This window comes from Gossypium raimondii, chromosome 8 (genome assembly GCF_025698545.1).
Source record: "Gossypium raimondii isolate GPD5lz chromosome 8, ASM2569854v1, whole genome shotgun sequence".
NCBI classification, from domain to species: domain Eukaryota; kingdom Viridiplantae; phylum Streptophyta; class Magnoliopsida; order Malvales; family Malvaceae; genus Gossypium; species Gossypium raimondii.
Genome location: NC_068572.1, coordinates 5,255,836 through 5,273,137, shown reverse-complemented (window position 1 = coordinate 5,273,137; position 17,302 = coordinate 5,255,836). Strand labels below are relative to the sequence as shown.

At 36.4% G+C, this 17,302-nt stretch overlaps 2 protein-coding genes across 2 annotated transcripts; both read right to left on the bottom strand.

The window, feature by feature from the left end:
• Window positions 1-644: 644 nt before the first annotated feature.
• LOC105790468 (mediator of RNA polymerase II transcription subunit 33B) lies at window positions 645-11,015 on the bottom strand. Its single transcript, XM_012618076.2, has 12 exons — window positions 10,500-11,015; window positions 9,262-9,372; window positions 8,580-8,927; window positions 8,045-8,364; window positions 7,849-7,940; window positions 6,720-7,080; window positions 6,053-6,260; window positions 5,002-5,116; window positions 4,698-4,859; window positions 3,235-3,895; window positions 2,309-2,515; window positions 645-1,925 (listed from the first exon to the last, which is right to left on the bottom strand). The coding sequence occupies exons 1-12, from the start codon at window positions 10,763-10,765 to the stop codon at window positions 808-810; spliced, it is 3,969 nt and encodes a 1,322-aa protein (XP_012473530.1). The 5' UTR covers window positions 10,766-11,015; the 3' UTR covers window positions 645-807.
• A 1,041-nt stretch (window positions 11,016-12,056) lies between these two features.
• Window positions 12,057-16,685, bottom strand: LOC105790469 (BTB/POZ and MATH domain-containing protein 2). Its single transcript, XM_012618077.2, has 4 exons — window positions 16,026-16,685; window positions 14,211-14,559; window positions 13,449-13,725; window positions 12,057-12,595 (listed from the first exon to the last, which is right to left on the bottom strand). The coding sequence occupies exons 1-4, from the start codon at window positions 16,439-16,441 to the stop codon at window positions 12,417-12,419; spliced, it is 1,221 nt and encodes a 406-aa protein (XP_012473531.1). The 5' UTR covers window positions 16,442-16,685; the 3' UTR covers window positions 12,057-12,416.
• Between the last annotated feature and the right edge of the window lie 617 nt (window positions 16,686-17,302).

Sequence of the window (17,302 nt, the reverse complement as noted above, 5' to 3'; positions counted from 1 at the left end):
CCAATTTAAAAAAACAGCGCCGCTAATTTAGCCTAAAACCAAAATTTACCAATTTAAGGCTAGTGTTTTGCAGACTTTACATTGATACAAAGAAGAAAACCGGAATTCATCACTCAATATTAAATAACTCGATATTGAATTGGCCAGTTAATCTGTTAATAAAATTTTGTTTAGTAAGGGCTGTTTTATTTGAAATTTTAGAAAATAAAGTCTTCTATGTTTGTTAAGCCTTATTAAATAAGTAAAATATTGTTGGGAATTTCAATTTATGATTTGAGGATTAAAGATTAGGTGTAACGAGTATTGATATAAGATGTCATCTTTTATTTTATTTTTTAATTTGAATTAAAATGTAATAAGCTTTTATGTCTATTACAAATTTGAAGTTTAATTTCTATACTTTAATTTTAAGAATTTAGTCTTTTAATTTTTAAATTTTAAATTTTGAATCTAATTGTTAATCTTTTTTTTAATTTATTGTTATGATATTTTAAAATAAATAAAAAATACCTTCTTAGTAGACAGGTAACTAAATAAATAACATTATAATTTATAAACTTATAAAAACTACAAAAACTTTAACAGATGGAAAATTAAATGACTAAAAACTGATTCAAGCAAGGAAAAAAAATAAAAACTGTTAGTAATCCAAATTAAAATTTATAAAACAAAAAGAATTGCTTGGACCATATTTACAGAAATGTACTTCAGATTAGTTTTCATCAATTCCCTGTTTCAAAATTCTTAGAAAGTAATGAAATACATCTACATGAAGTGAATAAGTAGCAAATAAGGGTATTTCAAAATTTAAGCTCCGATTTCGACAATCAATTCAGCAGCTGTGCCCGTAGCAGTGGCACCGCCAAGTCCGAGCAAAGCTATAGCCAGTTCTTCCTCATTCCACTGCCTCAATCCATCGCTCAGCCTTTTCAAAACATCAACATTGACATCCAAAACCCACTTGTGAGTGCATCCTACCATCAGGCTCACAAAACCAGTTACGTATGCACGCCAAGTGGCGTAATCACATCCGAGCGATATTTTCCCATCTAATGCACTTGCAACAAATTCCAAGTGTGAGTCGAGAACTTTTGGTCGCCGTCTTGATTCTGGTGAGACTGAGTCCACACCCCATGCGAATGTACCACAAAGTACAGCAAAGTATGCAAGTGCATAACCCCTTAGCATGGAAACTACACCTCCAGGTTCCCCACGGTCCAGCTCAGGTGTATGGGCTGATATGAACCAAGAAGGTAATGTTTCTTTAATCAATGATTGGACTAAGCTTAATCCACCGGATAGCCAAACCAATGAAGCCCCAAGTGAAGCAGCGAGTTTGACTCGTGTCATTGCTGTTCCAAGAGAAACTTGGCCATATCTCAGCCCGAACGTCGTCTTTTTCAGCTTCTCCATTTTCTCCTGGGATAACCTACTGGCAATCTCTTTTACAGAAAACATTAAAAGAGAAACGATTTCTTCTGTCATAAACATGATATCTCTGATTGTTCGATGTGATCGTAAGTACATAATCCCTGGGGAAACCGGAGCCATTCCCCCTGAGAAATGAGAGCCAAATCCATGACCGAGGAGTGCACCCACTCCACCATTGCTGCACATGATAGAAGGGCTTAATCCAAGAGTAGCCGTGAAGCAACTCCTAAGAAGCTGAACTACAGCATCGCTGTTGTGGTGGAAGACAGTACGAGCAGAAGTGAATACAAGGAAATCATTCCACCGCTTAACCTTCTGAGCCCATAGTGCAGATATGATGGGCATACATGGCCAAGGACAACTCCCACCTAGGGAACTCATTGCTGGGCCAAGTAATACAAGGTAGCGCTCAGAGGATTTATCAAGTTTATAGGTTATCGTGAGGCTAACGAGGGCAGCCAAGGGCAAAGGAAGCATAGCTGGAGAGCTTCCCCCTGTAAGCAAAAAAAAGAGTGCATGACAGAATATTAGCTGACCAATCAGTCAAATCATAAAACTGCCCAAGTATGCTTGGGGTAAAATTCATTTTTCGAACATTTTTAAAATTGCAAGGACATGTAGGTTGATCCTCAATTTAGATTTCTCATTCCATTTGAGATTCCGTCCAGCAATAAAAATTCAATCTTTACTTTCCTCTTTTTCTTTTCTTCTTAATTACATCTAAAAATACAGAAAAAGCAATTCAGTGGCCAGTATTATGGAAGCAACTTTCGTTCAAAAAGTGACTTCTGGGGATACAGATCGATAGAAAAAATATCATTGTCCACAAACTAATAATCGGAAAAGAGGAACAAACATAATGGTATAAAAATAATACCTGTTTCAAGGCTTGGGACATCAACACCTGTGGCAGCTATAAATTTTTTGATTTGTTGCAGAACGACGGATAAATTTGCCAAGGGACTAGGCCAATCTGTTCCATTCATAAAAACGGGCTTCCATATACCTCGTGTTACTTCAGCAGAGAAGTAGCTAATGATGGTTCCCAGGGTTGCCGGAAGGAAATCAGCAAGATCTTTAAGTCCTGAGATATTGCAGGCAAAAGAAAAGAATTGTGTTGATATCTTGAAGAACAGGATATTACCATTTCTTTCATAAATTGATTACTGCAGAAGTCCAACACACACACTGTTTACGGAAGATATACAATACCTTTCAGAAACTTAAGAAAGACTGTTCAATTAAGCTTGTGTGTGATTGTTTCGATTATGCAATACATAAAGAGTTTGCGACAACTGCTATATACCATACTGCATTCCCATATTAGTTTTCAGATATCAATTTAGACTGTCAAACTAAATCCAGTATCATGCTTTAGAATAGGAAAAAACATGCAATCGAGCGACATTAAACTTCTTCGGAATATCAGCAATTAACCATAAGGGTCAATTTACAAAATTACATTTGACCCCAATGGATCGCAAAGAAGTATATAAAACTCATATTCAAAAAGTAATTCCTATATCAAGAAAAAGAAAAGGTAATTCCTGAAATGTCACTCCAGCATTCGCATGATGTGAGATTGAACCCACTTTTAACTTGACAATAAGATATCAGTCTATTCCTAAATAAGCTCTTCGTATACTAATACTAGATCCTGCTATACCTCTACCAATATAGTTTTCCATGCATATATTTACTTTCTATGTTTCTCCAACTCCTAATTTTTCTTGAAGCATGTCCGAAACTTACAACTGGGTCTAAGTTACGTGGCTTACTTTTAAGCCAAGAGAAAGGCCAAACCTGTTGCCAGTTCACGGGGTGCGATTCTTCCATGGGCACAGGCTGTCAGAGCTGCATCAAGCACATAGGGAGCTCCTTCCAGGATATCCCATGCTGGCACTTTTAGTCTTGCCAAGATATCCTCAGCTCCAGATGCAGAAGAACTACTACTTCCGGAAGTTGTAGAAGTTGAAGACTGAGCAGCCCTGCCTATCTTCCGGAACATCATATTGAGGAGTGCATCAACAATCTGATGAACAGTGGTCCCTTGTACAAGTCCTGATAGGGTCGAAGCAATGCATTTTTGATGCTGCCGGTACCAGCGTTTTAACTTGGGAAAGGAATCCATAAAAATGGGTTCCATACAGAAGTTTAAAATTTTTGACATTCTTCTAATTTTCAAATGATCCTTCGCTGATTTGCCAAAAGCTGATAATTTAGAGTTTCTAACCAACAACAGATAATCCGGACTTCGTTCAGATCCCACTGGCGTTGCATCTCTCATCACATGTTCAACAGGTGGATGATCAAACTTCCATAACATCAGTAGAATAGTGAATGCATTGCTGAAAACCGCATGACTAGTCAGTTCTTCCCCCGTTGGAAGAGTCCACGAACCATTGGGAGCAGTTGACCCGAAAACCTCACAAAGGGGCATCAATGCACCAGCAAGTAGGGGAACCTGATATCAAATAGCATCAATGAGTAGAGCACATAGGATTTCACATTGCGAATATGTGCCACAAGGGTGCTTCATTATTCACGTATTTATCTCTTTTAAAGCAGAAAGCAACAGCTTCTAATTTTTAGTTATCCAAAGTTACATCTAAATCCCCACAGTTACACACAGACTGCAGAAAATCTAGGGTTGGCAAAATTATCCAAACCTGTTGGCCCCAGTGAACCCCGACCCTATAGGGAGTTTTTTCCTTTTGGAAACCAGGTTCAGGGGCAAGGTGGGCTTTTACATTAACATTTACTGGATCCAAGATGGTTTTAGATCAAAATGTCCCCACCCTGGGAAAATTACTAAAAGGCCCTTCTTTTTAGTTTATAACTAATTTTATACTTCAATCATTATCTGTGAGATTTTATAACATTAATTAGGTTTAGTTCTGTAAAAATTAATATCATATATTGCGTTATGTAAAATTTATGGGCAGGCAAAGGTCGGGGTCAAGGGATATATTTTCTGTTCGAGGTCAAGGAGGGAGTTGACGTGTTATATTATTTGATGCAGCTTGCGTATGTATACTTAAAAAGTTGGGTTAGAATCAGGGCAAGCAAAAAAACTGCCTTGCTCCTCCTTGTTGCCATCCCTAAGAAAAACCATATGCAACTCATTTGCAATGTATGATAGCAGGGTCTTTTCAGAAAGCTCAATCAAAAACTAGCTCCACGGACCTTTCTTTAATTCACAAGGCACATATGAATATTCCAATATAAGCCAGCTGAAAACACAACTCATGAAAAATAAAACGCACCATGCCATGTAAAGAGAAGATCTGGATGCAATCTACAGGTGATATTCCAACAAGAAGAACATTAAAAAATGGGGCATATCTGATCAAATGGCTCTCACTCCCAGAATAGTCAGCAGGAACTGGTGGCGACAACAAACTTATAATGAAGAGAACAACTTGTTCCTACAAGGAGTTAGACCAACATAAGCCCCATAAATAGCACAAATAGAAGAAAATATAAAGGGGGGGGGAGTGGATAACCAAACTTGTGAAGCACTTAAGAATGAGTAATGCACACTGTATGAAGTGACCTACTGCAAATTACCTGTATATTCCAACCACGCACTAGAGATGCCCCACAAAGAATGCTAGCAGCAGATATCTTCTCATCATCCGAACCTTTGGTTGCAATCTCGTATATTTTCTCGATCTCTGGTAAGCTTCCATCAAATCCATGAGCTTAAATTCAGTTGCCTTAGGACTGGGTAAATTAACAAAAAAGAGCATCTCATATACCTGGCTTCAGGAAAAAGAATGCCATAACTGAAGACCAGGTCATAGCCAATAGATTACTCTGATACTACAGTTAGTCAGTTGAGATACTTAAAATCCCGACTCCCACTCCCACCCACTCAACCCCAATATGGGCACATTACCATACATTAATGAGATATGCATAGCTGCCATGCAGATATGCATTTCCAATTTCTCTTTGAATGTATTTATTTTTAAACATATCGTGCTTGTGCACAGGAACTTACCATACGGAAATAGAAAGAGAAAATATATGATGAATATTGTAGCATCAACAAACAATTAACTTCTATTGTAGCATCATCAAACAAGCAGAGCAAAATGGGGAAAAGATGCTAATGTGCACAATAACTGGAAATAGTATTAAACCCACATTTCTAGTGCCCAACTCATACTGTGTACATAGTAACTATAAGGTATAATAATATAACTGACTTGCTGACATCTTTCAACATCCAATTCAAAAGCTCTCACATTCAGAAAAGCAAAAAGAACCGCCATTGGTGAAAAAAAAGCATATATTTAAATTTTTTTTTGTAAAAAAAACAATTCTAGTGAAGCCAAAAGGCATTCAGATAAAATCAATGGTACAAGAAACTCTCAAAAAAAAAAAAGACCATGCATTCTTTTTTTAGATATAAGAAAATAATAAAAAAATTAATACATGAATGATGTGGATGACAATTCTAACAAGGATAGTATTAGGGTTCAGAATGATGTTTCTGTTATCGGCCCCATCTTAGTGCTTTAATTAAGCAACCAAGCCAACTACCCTCCCCCTTCAGTAAAGCAAAAGACAGAAGTAAAAATATCTATAGAAGAAACATCATTTTGCAGCATACCTAGAAGCCGGAGTAGCAACCAACGCATTTATCAACGTAGGAGTTAGAGGGGATCCTTTCATCAACGACGACCAACCAGGCACTTGACTAGGAACACTAAGGGGTATATTTGCACGTACATTTACATAGCCTGGCCAGAGATATGCTGATGTGTCCAATAGATTTCTGGAAATACAAGCCTCAATAATCAGATGCCGCAAGTTTCCAGCTGCAAGAAATATATAATAGTGTAAAATAGACCAGAAGTGAGAATATTGCACATGAAATTAGGGGAAAGCATTAGGTGGGGGAAAAAACAAAATCTAAGGAAACAGCTACAAGCAGACAGCAGAGAATTAGAAAATGGGACCAAAAAATCTGTCTGAAATGAATGGAGAGAAAATATCAACAAAATTTTCAGAAACTAAATCTAATATCTAGAAAGAGAAAAAGAGAGCTTTCAATAATTATGCTCTTATATAGTGGAGGGAAAGTTCACAATATTTTGAAATAAGAAAATAGTAACTAGCACTGTTCCGTGTGTACTTCTGATTAGGAGTCTGCACTTAAGTCAACTTATGCAAGAACTCAATACAACCTTATAGTTAACTTGTACAGGAACTCATCTCAAAAAAGACTTAAATAGATAGGTAACTTCATATCAAAGACGAAGGATAACAGTGCTTACAGCAATTCATGGGCATGTCATTAATGCTCATGCACTCATAGTATCCATTGCCAACTGTGCGACCAGAATGAAACATGATTGCTTTGGCAGCAGCCTGGTTGGCTACTGAACAAACTGCTTGAGGTGGAGTCAATAAAGCCTCATAATCGCCCAACATCTGTAAGCTGGATATTAAACCCTTACGACATCTTCCCGTGGTTTGCTTCTCTTTTGTTGGATTCGACGGGCTACCATCAGTTTCATCAATCAACTCACTTTCCTCTTCCTCAACAATATTGGCCACCACAAGCGTGGTGATAGACAATAACATGCAAAAGCAGGTATCAAGGCGAGGTACAGGACCCTCAATAATGTCCCTTTCCTATGAAACAAATAGGATAGAAAGGAAAGACAGATCAGTTTAAATACCTGAAATAATTGGGAAATGAATATCAAAGTATAATTTGTTTTAGATCAAAAACATGTGTGCTTCTCTGAAACATACTAAGCCTTTGACAAACCAACTTTACTGATAATGAACCAATCATTTCTCAATATCGTTTTCTTCTAGTAGACAGCATTATTATAATATCCTAGTATTTCCAAAGAATATTATATTACTTACTTGTTTGTCACAACAAGTCTCGTAAAATTACCTCAGAAATTGACAAGAGTACAAGACCAAAACATAGAACCAAATTTAGAGTTGCTTTAAAGCAGACAGTCCAAAGCCACAACAACAAAGATTGTTTACCTGCAGTATACACACACTAATCCATCTGTATACATGCAAGCATATATGTTGTATCATACATACACATAGACCAGACAACTTTGGACACAATATGATTACATGACATAAAAAAGTAACTAAAACATGACATGACATTTATACACGAACGTCTCACAACCAATATGAAATGAATTATTAACATATCAAAAGTTGTATAAATACAAAACCTTAAACATGATTATGATATGTGAAAATATATATAAACACGAGAATGCGCCAACTGCCAGGTCTACGTATACACAAAAACACATACATATATATATGTACTTCTGTATGTATATTTGCCATCAGTAAATGAAGTGAAGAATGATTGCCCTAGGTCAACAAGAGCTCAACCGAGTTTGCACAAATTCTTACCCTTTGAACAAGCCTCAAAGCTGCAATCCATAGACCTAGAAATGCATCGTGCCAAGTTGTACCATTGACTGCTTGTAAAGCCTTTACTAAACCTGCAAAGTTTACTCTGCCTTAATAACATGATTGAGAAACTAGAATCTTTTCTGTTTCAAATGAAGAGATGAATTAAGCATCCGAGGCAAGTATTAACGAGTACCAGCAAGTCTATCAATAGCACCACTTGCAGCCACCTGGGGCCCAGCCATAGCATCCTCAAGAAACATATCAATAGGAAGCCAAAGTGCAGAAGGACTAGTTCCGTGCCACTGACCAGATGGAGATGTTAGGGACCCATCGCCCATAACAGCGTGTAACACTTGTTGAGATATTCTTTTACATTCTCTAGATAGAACGTTATGTGTATCAGATGTCAGCTGCAGAAGCTTCTCTGGTGTAATATGTTTTGAATTTCTCAATGCCACGGACTTTGCTGCAAGAACTCTTAATTGCTGAATGAAAGCTTCCCAATGTGATGGCCTAAGAAGAGTAACAGAATATAAATGTTAGTCACATCTTACTGTCAACTCAAAGCATTACCCAGGGCCCCACCCAAATTCAGTAAATCAAAGTCTACACTAAAGGCGCTAAATGAATGGCTATTTTTTTTCTCATTTGTCTCTTATTCATATTGTATAACTAGCACCATAATCCCTCAACAGAAAGAAAAATTAATAACAGATATAAGGTCTTACATGTTTCTTCGTGCCAAGAAAAGAATCCTCGAAGTCACTTTATTTTGCAGAAATTCCCCAATTATCTCAATAGCTATCATAGTATTTCCTTTATACAGCACATCATGGTGCGCACTTCTCGTCTCATTAAAGTTGTCAGCGGTATCTATTTCCATGTCTTGAGTTACAGTAGGCCATATAGATCTCTTTTCTGGTGTAAGTTCCAGTAACCCTTCATCATCTAGTGAAGCATCAAGCAGTTGCCATACAATTGAAAAAACAAATTCAACTAGAAGCAGACCAGGTTCAGACACTTGAACGCCAAATATCAGGGAAAGATGTAGAACATCATCTATTGATTTCATAATCCTGTAATTTCAAAGAAACTTGCTTTAATACATATTTCAAGTGTCTCCAAAAAGATATGAAAGCAAAGGCAAAGGTAGAGAAGTTTATACAATCAGATCAAACCATTCATGAACTAGAAGTTGATGTGAATTTAGGTTTCATTATTTTGGCACATATGGCATAGTTTTCTATAATACAATTTAGCTAATAATGTCTTCAAAGAGGGAAAAAATGTAAAAAGTCTTAACTGATCTTAGATTTTATTGTAACCAATAAAGAGGTAACACGAATGGCAACCCATAAACAAACTATACTTTTAAGGAAACAAAAAAAAGGGGGTGAAACTGAAACTTACTTTTGATAATTTAGCCCATTGATTTGACATTTAAGTGGAAAGGCATGTCTCCTAAGGAGTTCCATGTAAAGCCGATATGCTGTAGGATGAAACTTACGCTTTGGAATGACCCTGTCATAGAAATCAAATGTCAGTTCAGTAAATGAAATAACATACGAATAGGCACCTTCCGACAAAAATCATGATCTCACCAGCCACCCCATTGTTAAACAATATTTGCAGGTGGAAGACCTAAATGTTTTGCCCCAAAACTAAATTATAGCTATTTAGTGATTGCATTCTAACATAAAATTCCAATCAAGCAGAAAATTTCTTCAGAACCAAAAAAGGAATAAAAACAACAACAATAAAAATCCACCAGAAAAGCACAATATTGTAAGATGCCTCAAACTTTGGTCACTCACAAGCAAATAGGATTAAAAATAAAATGTTTAAACTAGCCATTAAAAGAAAGAAAAACAGAACCAAATAATATATTTAAGTATTTAACCTTTGATGAAGAAACATCATAGTGACTTTCTTAAAAATATTGGCCTTTTTCATTTCGGTATTTGAATTAAATAATGCTAAAAAAAAACATAGAAATACAGAATGAAAAAAAAAAAACAGTTGCGACGCTTGCATCCTTCGAATGATGAGCACATATCCGCCATAAAAACTGAACCTGGCTACACCTCAGCACCACCTCCCACTTCCCCATGTATGCATGCATACATGCACACACACAAACATACAAAAAGCTGTAATCACCTTTTAGACTTTTACACCAGCAATGGAGTTTAAAACAAAATCATAATAGGCAACCAGGGGCAGTGTGTGAGAAGCAAAATTATAACAGATTCCTACACGAAACAGGGGTCAACAGAATCAACAGCATCCTGTATTCATCTGAACTGTTAAGAGTTCTATTGTGTTTAAAAACAAAAAATAAACTAAGACCTACAAAAGATCGATACTATCAACTCAAAAACCAAAACCAAATACAAGTCCCCAAAAACAAAATCAAACACAAAAATGCCCACAAAAGAGAAAAAAACCAAACAATATAGTCACAAATATCATCAATTGTAACCAGGCAAATAGGTAAAGTAATAAGAAGCTCGATGTCCTTTATCTCGATTTCAAGTCATGGAGGAAATAGGTGTCGAGAGCTTTTCCGGTCTGAGCCGGCTCGACTCGGATACCGAGGCCTTAGACCATATATTCTAAAACCAAACTTCAAGAGAAGGGAAACGGACCGCGTAGAGAGAAGGGCAAGAACGAGCATGGGAGGGACGAAATTGGCAGTCAAGGCCTTCTCCAGGAACTTCCACGTAATGGGCAAGTGATTATCCCAGCAGATGTGAGAAACAAGAAGATGAGCCAGGTCGATCGAAGGCAATGAAACCCCAGCTGAGTTAAGCCTAGAACTGAGTTGAACCGCCCAAACAAGTGGGTCACTGTTCTTGTCCTGAGCAGATTTAGTCTGCTCCAGAACTGATTCCCATACCGTACCAACCTCCATGAAAGCTGCCGGAGCAAGGTGGTGGTCGGAGATTTGATTATAGTAGCGTTTAGAGTGGACTAGGTCGAGTAGAGAGCGTTGACTCAAGAAGCCTCCGTTGTCCCTTTAAACCTCGGGACAAATATCAACTATGGGGATCACCATGATTGAAAGAAAAACTAGAACTTCGTAAATCAGAGCAGGGGAGGGTCTTTCTTTTTTTTTGTTTTACATATGTGTAAAACAGTGAAAGGGATTTGTTCTAGTTTTTGACTCAATTAAAGCCTTTTTAAGGGGACAGTCAATTTTGGGGGCTGCTTGTTTTCCCATGCATCTCTTCTCCTTTGGTATAACGTGGGTTTCAACCATGTTCTAAAAACCGAAAATGTGACCCATTCGGTTTAACCTATTCCACCATAAATCCAATAATGATAAATTAAATAATTTATTATAAATTTAAAGTTTTAAATAAATTAATTTAATTTTTTATTATTAATCAATTTTCAATCCAATCGATTTGACTTATCGATTCACCTTTAATATTCAACTATCTAGATATCTCATAATCCAACCCTTAAATCTATTTCACCCATTTAAAATTATTCATCAAGCCATCTAATTCAACTATTGACCAAATCTTATCAGAGATGTTATATCACCTCTGCTAGTTTCCTATATGTGTTCGTAACAAGCGAACTACATAATATACATGTCTTTTCTAAGTAAACCTTAAATCACAAGCGAATTACATAATATACATGTGTCTTTTCTAAGTAAACCTTAAACCACAATCAATACCATGACAAGCTCTTGCTAGATTACATTACCTTTGCTAAAAGCATATGAAAACTCAAATTATCTTAAGATGCCATATCCTTGATTTAAGACATTACATCAGCATCATTTTGAAAGGACAATATATAACCCTATTGTCAATGGACTCAAGATATTGAAATTGTCAATAGACTCAAGATATTGAACTCTTTTATTCTCCATATATAAACTTGTACTCTTTTATTATCCATATATAAACTCAATCACAACACCTGAGAGAAAAAGAGACCAAGACACTTTAATACCTTGACTTCCTATCAACCTAACCCAATACTTCTTCCATCCATCTCCTTACTTACCAAAAACATGCAGCTTCTCGCCCTAATCCCTAGTGAATCTGAATCACCACAACTGTCACCTCGTCTATGTCACTTGTCAACAAGAGACCATCCTTTAAATTTAATTACAAAATGTATAAATATTATTCTCGAGAATATGATCTCAACTCAAAATGAAAATAATATGAAATCCAAGAACATGGATCACTAACAATGAAATGTATATGTAAAGTGGAAAGCACTTAGCGAGTCCAAATGTTCCCTAGGACGTCAATCCTTGAAAAACACAGACACAGACATCAGTAATCAAAGTGACACAAACAAGTACTACAAATGACCAAACATACAGATATATAAATATTTTATATATTTATATATGGAAATACAAAGCAAACAAAACAATGGTCATCAAATGGAAATCTACATTTACATCTCTCAGAAGTACACCAACAGTGGAAAAAATTTTCCTAGTCCTAGAGAATTATATTTTTCCTCCTCTTTTTTTAAAGGGTTCACAACTACAGAGACAGATGGGAACAGTAGTAGTCAGCCGCTGCAAACTATAGTCGTTGCTTCACCCGCCTACCATTGGCATCACTTCCGTCAAGGATGGCTTCGTTCCCATGCCTGCATACAATCACTGAGTGCTCGTTGACTCTAGCCACATGCTCCAACAGCTCGGTCAAGACAGACGGGCAACTTTCCTTTAAGTACTCGAAACCGTCAGTCTGCATTACAGCTGCAAAACATGAAAAAAAAAATGGGTCAAGAAACAGTTACAAAAAATGATATTGATCTGTATTCAACATACGAGGAACAGCGCATGAAACAATAATAATAATGGAATTGCATTTAGCAGTAGCATTTATAACTCATAACATCACAACACATCTTTAAAAAAGAAAGGCCAAACCTATTTATACTTTCCAACAAACTCCTGTGTGGAATTGAAAAGTAAGGCAACATAATTAAGGAGTTACAAATAACTTGCTATACTTCAATCTAGAAACCCTGTCATCAATTAGGTTGCATGCAGTGGGCAGCGATGAATTAAAAACAGCACAAACCAGTTTGACCTCCATGTCGTCAGTTTAACTGGCTCAACTTGATAATTCAATTAAAATATAAATTTAATATCAAATATATGATTTTAATATTAAATTACTATTAAATAAAGAGACTAGTAATAAAAATATGTATTTAGTTTAATGGCATGGCCATTAATATATGAATAAGAGGTTAAAATTTCAAATTTAATCACTGCCACACATAGCTTTAACAAAAGAAAATTAAAACTGCTTTTTCACCGGGTTTTTAACTGGTTCAACCAGTTCATAGCCAGTTCAATGGATCCCCAGTTCTTGATTATGTTCCAGACTGGACAGACCAACAGCTCCCAGTTGAACTGGCTGGTTCAATCCAGGTTTTTCATCATGGTGGGCAGTCCTTAATTTCAATGATTTCATTTTAAGAAACAAAGAACCTTGGGAATTGTCCACCTGATTATTTTCCTGCTAAAATAATATCCATACCATAACAAAATCTTGCCACAACATTGATGTAAATAAATATCAAAGCAAAAAATGATCCACCTCTAAGATTTTCTGGCATCGCAACAAACTTGAGACACACAGCTTTCAGCTGGAAACAATGGTGCTGCTCGGCCAAGGCTAATGTAGTTGCCACAGTGTTAATGGTAACATCCTCACAAAGATTGGCCTCACAGATTAATCTCAGCCTATCTAGCCCATACCTATCTGCAGCGGCAAGCAGGTGCTGAGACATCAAAGCAGAGGCCCACTTTGAGTTGAGACCAGTGAGCTCTTGCATGTCAGGTAGAGAATCCCAGTATATAAAGTGAAGTAAGGCCTGAAAAGTACAAAATTGGACAAAGAGATGGAAAGAGTATCAGTAAACATTACTGAAGAATGCATAATTATTAATGGTTGACTTGCTCTAGCTTGATGAGTAAATGGAGGAAGACTTCAAATACAGAATGAATATCTTGATTTTTCAGAAATGAACAGTCATGAGTTAAGTATTATCATGTACAAACACATGTTACATTAAGCAAAAAAGAGCTTAAGACAGTACATGCCACAATCCTGACTTCAAAAGTATAGCACCAGCCAACCCTATCATAAAGGTTCTAGCAAGAAGTTCTCAGTGACTAATTGCTGGCATCAGGTTTGCTACCAATGGCAAGTTGATATCATGGATCAGAGGATAGTTCACATTATCCATAGCAAGTTCACAGCTTGATGCCATGCATCCATCGCTGGTGCATTATCAAGGATAATAAGTAGTAGCATGAAATTTTGTCCAATATAAGAAGAGAGGGATTTGCACTGAACCTTGAAAACAGGAGCTTCCATATCTTCAATTTTTATTTGCTTCGTATTCTGATCCTTCATCGGTCCAAAAAGTTGTGCCCTAAACACAGGAGAACGAGCAGCAAGTACCAACTTGTGGGCATGAAAGACTTCCCCATCAACCTCAAAGCTTACATCAGTTCCCTTTCCACTTTCTAGTAGTTTCCCAAAATGATGACTGATGTTGGAAGGTGGAACAGCTATGGAGTAGATCTTAGGACCCTCTGTGTGTGACTTAACAACACCAACACTACAGTGAACCGAGAGGCAATCGTCTTTGTGGTAGTCCGACTGCTCCAGTAGAGTTCTTTTGAAAAATCGTTTATATCCCCTGCAGAAGATAAAACTAATTACTCCAATACTCACCAGTATTTACCATATACCATGAGAAATAAGGGAAATAAATAAATCATGCTTCTTTTTGCTCATTTTTCAGGTAAAACACTGGAGAGGGGGAGCTAAGAACCCATGGACCTAGTGGCTAAGCCTAAATTCTGATATATCACAACCCACGAATGTCTTATTAGCATTTTTTGCCTAGTTAGTTAAGGTCAGGCATGATAACATTAAAATACTATAAACAAGAGTTGCATATTACAAGAGTTACTCAATCACTCTAGCGCTAATGTTATTGAGTATGTCTTTAGGGGATCATGTCTTACTTGATAGTCACCGAATGCTTTATGAAGACCAAAAAAAACACAAGCTACTGCTAGTTTAAACCGTAGTGATATCAATCATAGTAAAAAGCAGAAATAAGCATAGCTTCAGATAACAATCCTCCTAGACAAATAATCATAATGGAGGAAATGTGCAAAACACACCACCACCAACAACAACAAATCTTAAAACATTCAATATTCAGTGACAATATTCAATAATTGACTTTTTCTTTCTCCTTACTAATCCAAACAACCTCTTCTCAAAACAAAATGTAGAATTTTATACTAAAACATTTATTTCTAAATGAATTTAAATTCACACCGTCATGGGTCTTAATGAGAAAAGGAAAAACAAAATAATAAAAATTATAAAGGAAAATTTAAAAAACTAATAATAGCAGTGAAGGTTAACCAGGAAGCTAGTGAACAAGTAATGAGCAAACCGTATGGCATTTGCATGTACCATAGAATAGTGGTGAATAACATTAAGAGCAACAACCATTTTTAGCATATGTCCGGTCCATTATTTGCAAGCCACCCTAATTTCTTTTGATGTCAAAGAGTATGTCACCAGAGAGAAGCTCATTATTCCATTTCACCCAAACCTGGCAACTCCTGGTTTTTTTTTTTCTTTTTTTTCCAAGATATTCTACATTTATACAACTTTTGACAAGCACATAACTTACTGTATATAGATTTAGACATATTTTTGAATTCGGGTCATGTTCTAGTATAGTGTATACTTGAGTCGAATGCCAGGTCTAATTTCCCCATATTATGTAGCTATTATATGTACTATATAGGCAACACACTTGTTATACAAACATCCGAGCTCCCTAAAAATCAACAAGTTCAATCAACGAAACAAGAGATAACCCCGGATCCAGCCCTTGAATAACAAAGTAATCAGCGAATTATAATGTTGAAACACAAGAACCACAAGCAAACATCATGAAGTTCTAACTATGCAGCAATACATTTGAACCCCATTAACTATCACAACAGAAGAACTACGATTATCGAATCAAACCCCAAATTCCACCAAACTTCGAAAAAGAAAATTCTATGCCAAACCCCAATCAAAGGCCAATGCACCAAAAACGAAAAGAGAAAAAGAAAAAATGGGAACACTTACCACATGCTGCCGCGATACTTAAGTGTGTAAGGCCCACTCTCAAGCGTCCTCCCAAAATGGCTATGCACCTTATGCCGTTCTTTCCCGCTCTGATCCAAGAGCGTGAGCTCAAAAAGCGCCCTTACATCGGTCCCCTCGCTTGCCAAAGCAATGAACAATGAAACGTAGGTGGCATTATCTTCGGGGCTCTTTCCATCGGGATAAAAATAGATCGCCCACAAATATCCACCCACCATGAACGTGTCGGAAGCTATGTATTTTCCGATCCCCAAACCTTTAGACAACGAATACCCTGTGATCTTGAACTGGTGAGACCCATTCACTGTCTCCGTCACCGACGTCGAAGTCGTTGTCGTGCTAACGGAGGAGGCCGACGACGAGGATGGCTTCGATGCTTCCAGTAGAACCTTCCCCATATGCCCCCCAAGAAAATTCTAATTTCCTTAAACCTGAAATTGAGCTTTAAAATTCCCTTCTTAATTAATATCGAAAAGGATTTTCTCGGGAAAAGGGAGGGTTTTATTGAGAAAATTGGGGGTTCTTTTGATTTTGTGATATTGGGAGGGTGAATTTCTAGGGTTTCAGGCAGAAACAATTGAGAGAAGGGAAAATGATCATGATTGAAGATGTCTTTATTTGAGCTTTTTTCCTGAATAATAAAATAATTCTTTTATTCCTTTCCCAATATATACATATTAATATTAATATACTAAACTATTTATTTAAATTCTTTTTTTATCTTTAAAATCTTATCGAGGAAGGGAACCCTGCACCTTGAAGTTCCAATGCTTCTCAACATTTATGAGTCTAAATTAGATTGAAAATGGTGATAGGAATACAACTTTATTTCCTAAAGAAGAAAGATAGATTAGATTGAAGATCCTAATGGTAATTCGCAAGATGAACTTTCTAAAATAGTATCAATGTGGTCTATGAGATTCAACACTCGATGAAGAAGAAACAAACAAGGCAGCATAGTTCTTTTGATTTAAAATTATACATGAACCAAGTCTATAATCACTAGTATAATACTCAAAAAATTTTTACAGTAAGATATTATCTTTGATATAATAAATAAGGAAATAAAGTGAAAAAAAAGAGGTGAAATTTTGGAGCTATGTCAACATTGGGAAGTATATTATGACATATTAGTTCAAGAAAGCAAAAGTGAGAAAAGTTTTGTTTTCCAAAAGTAAATACTCAAAATTTGAAGGGTTAAAGTATAAATATGAAAAATTTAAAGGACCAATGGTGTAAATATTTTAAGAGTGGAATGA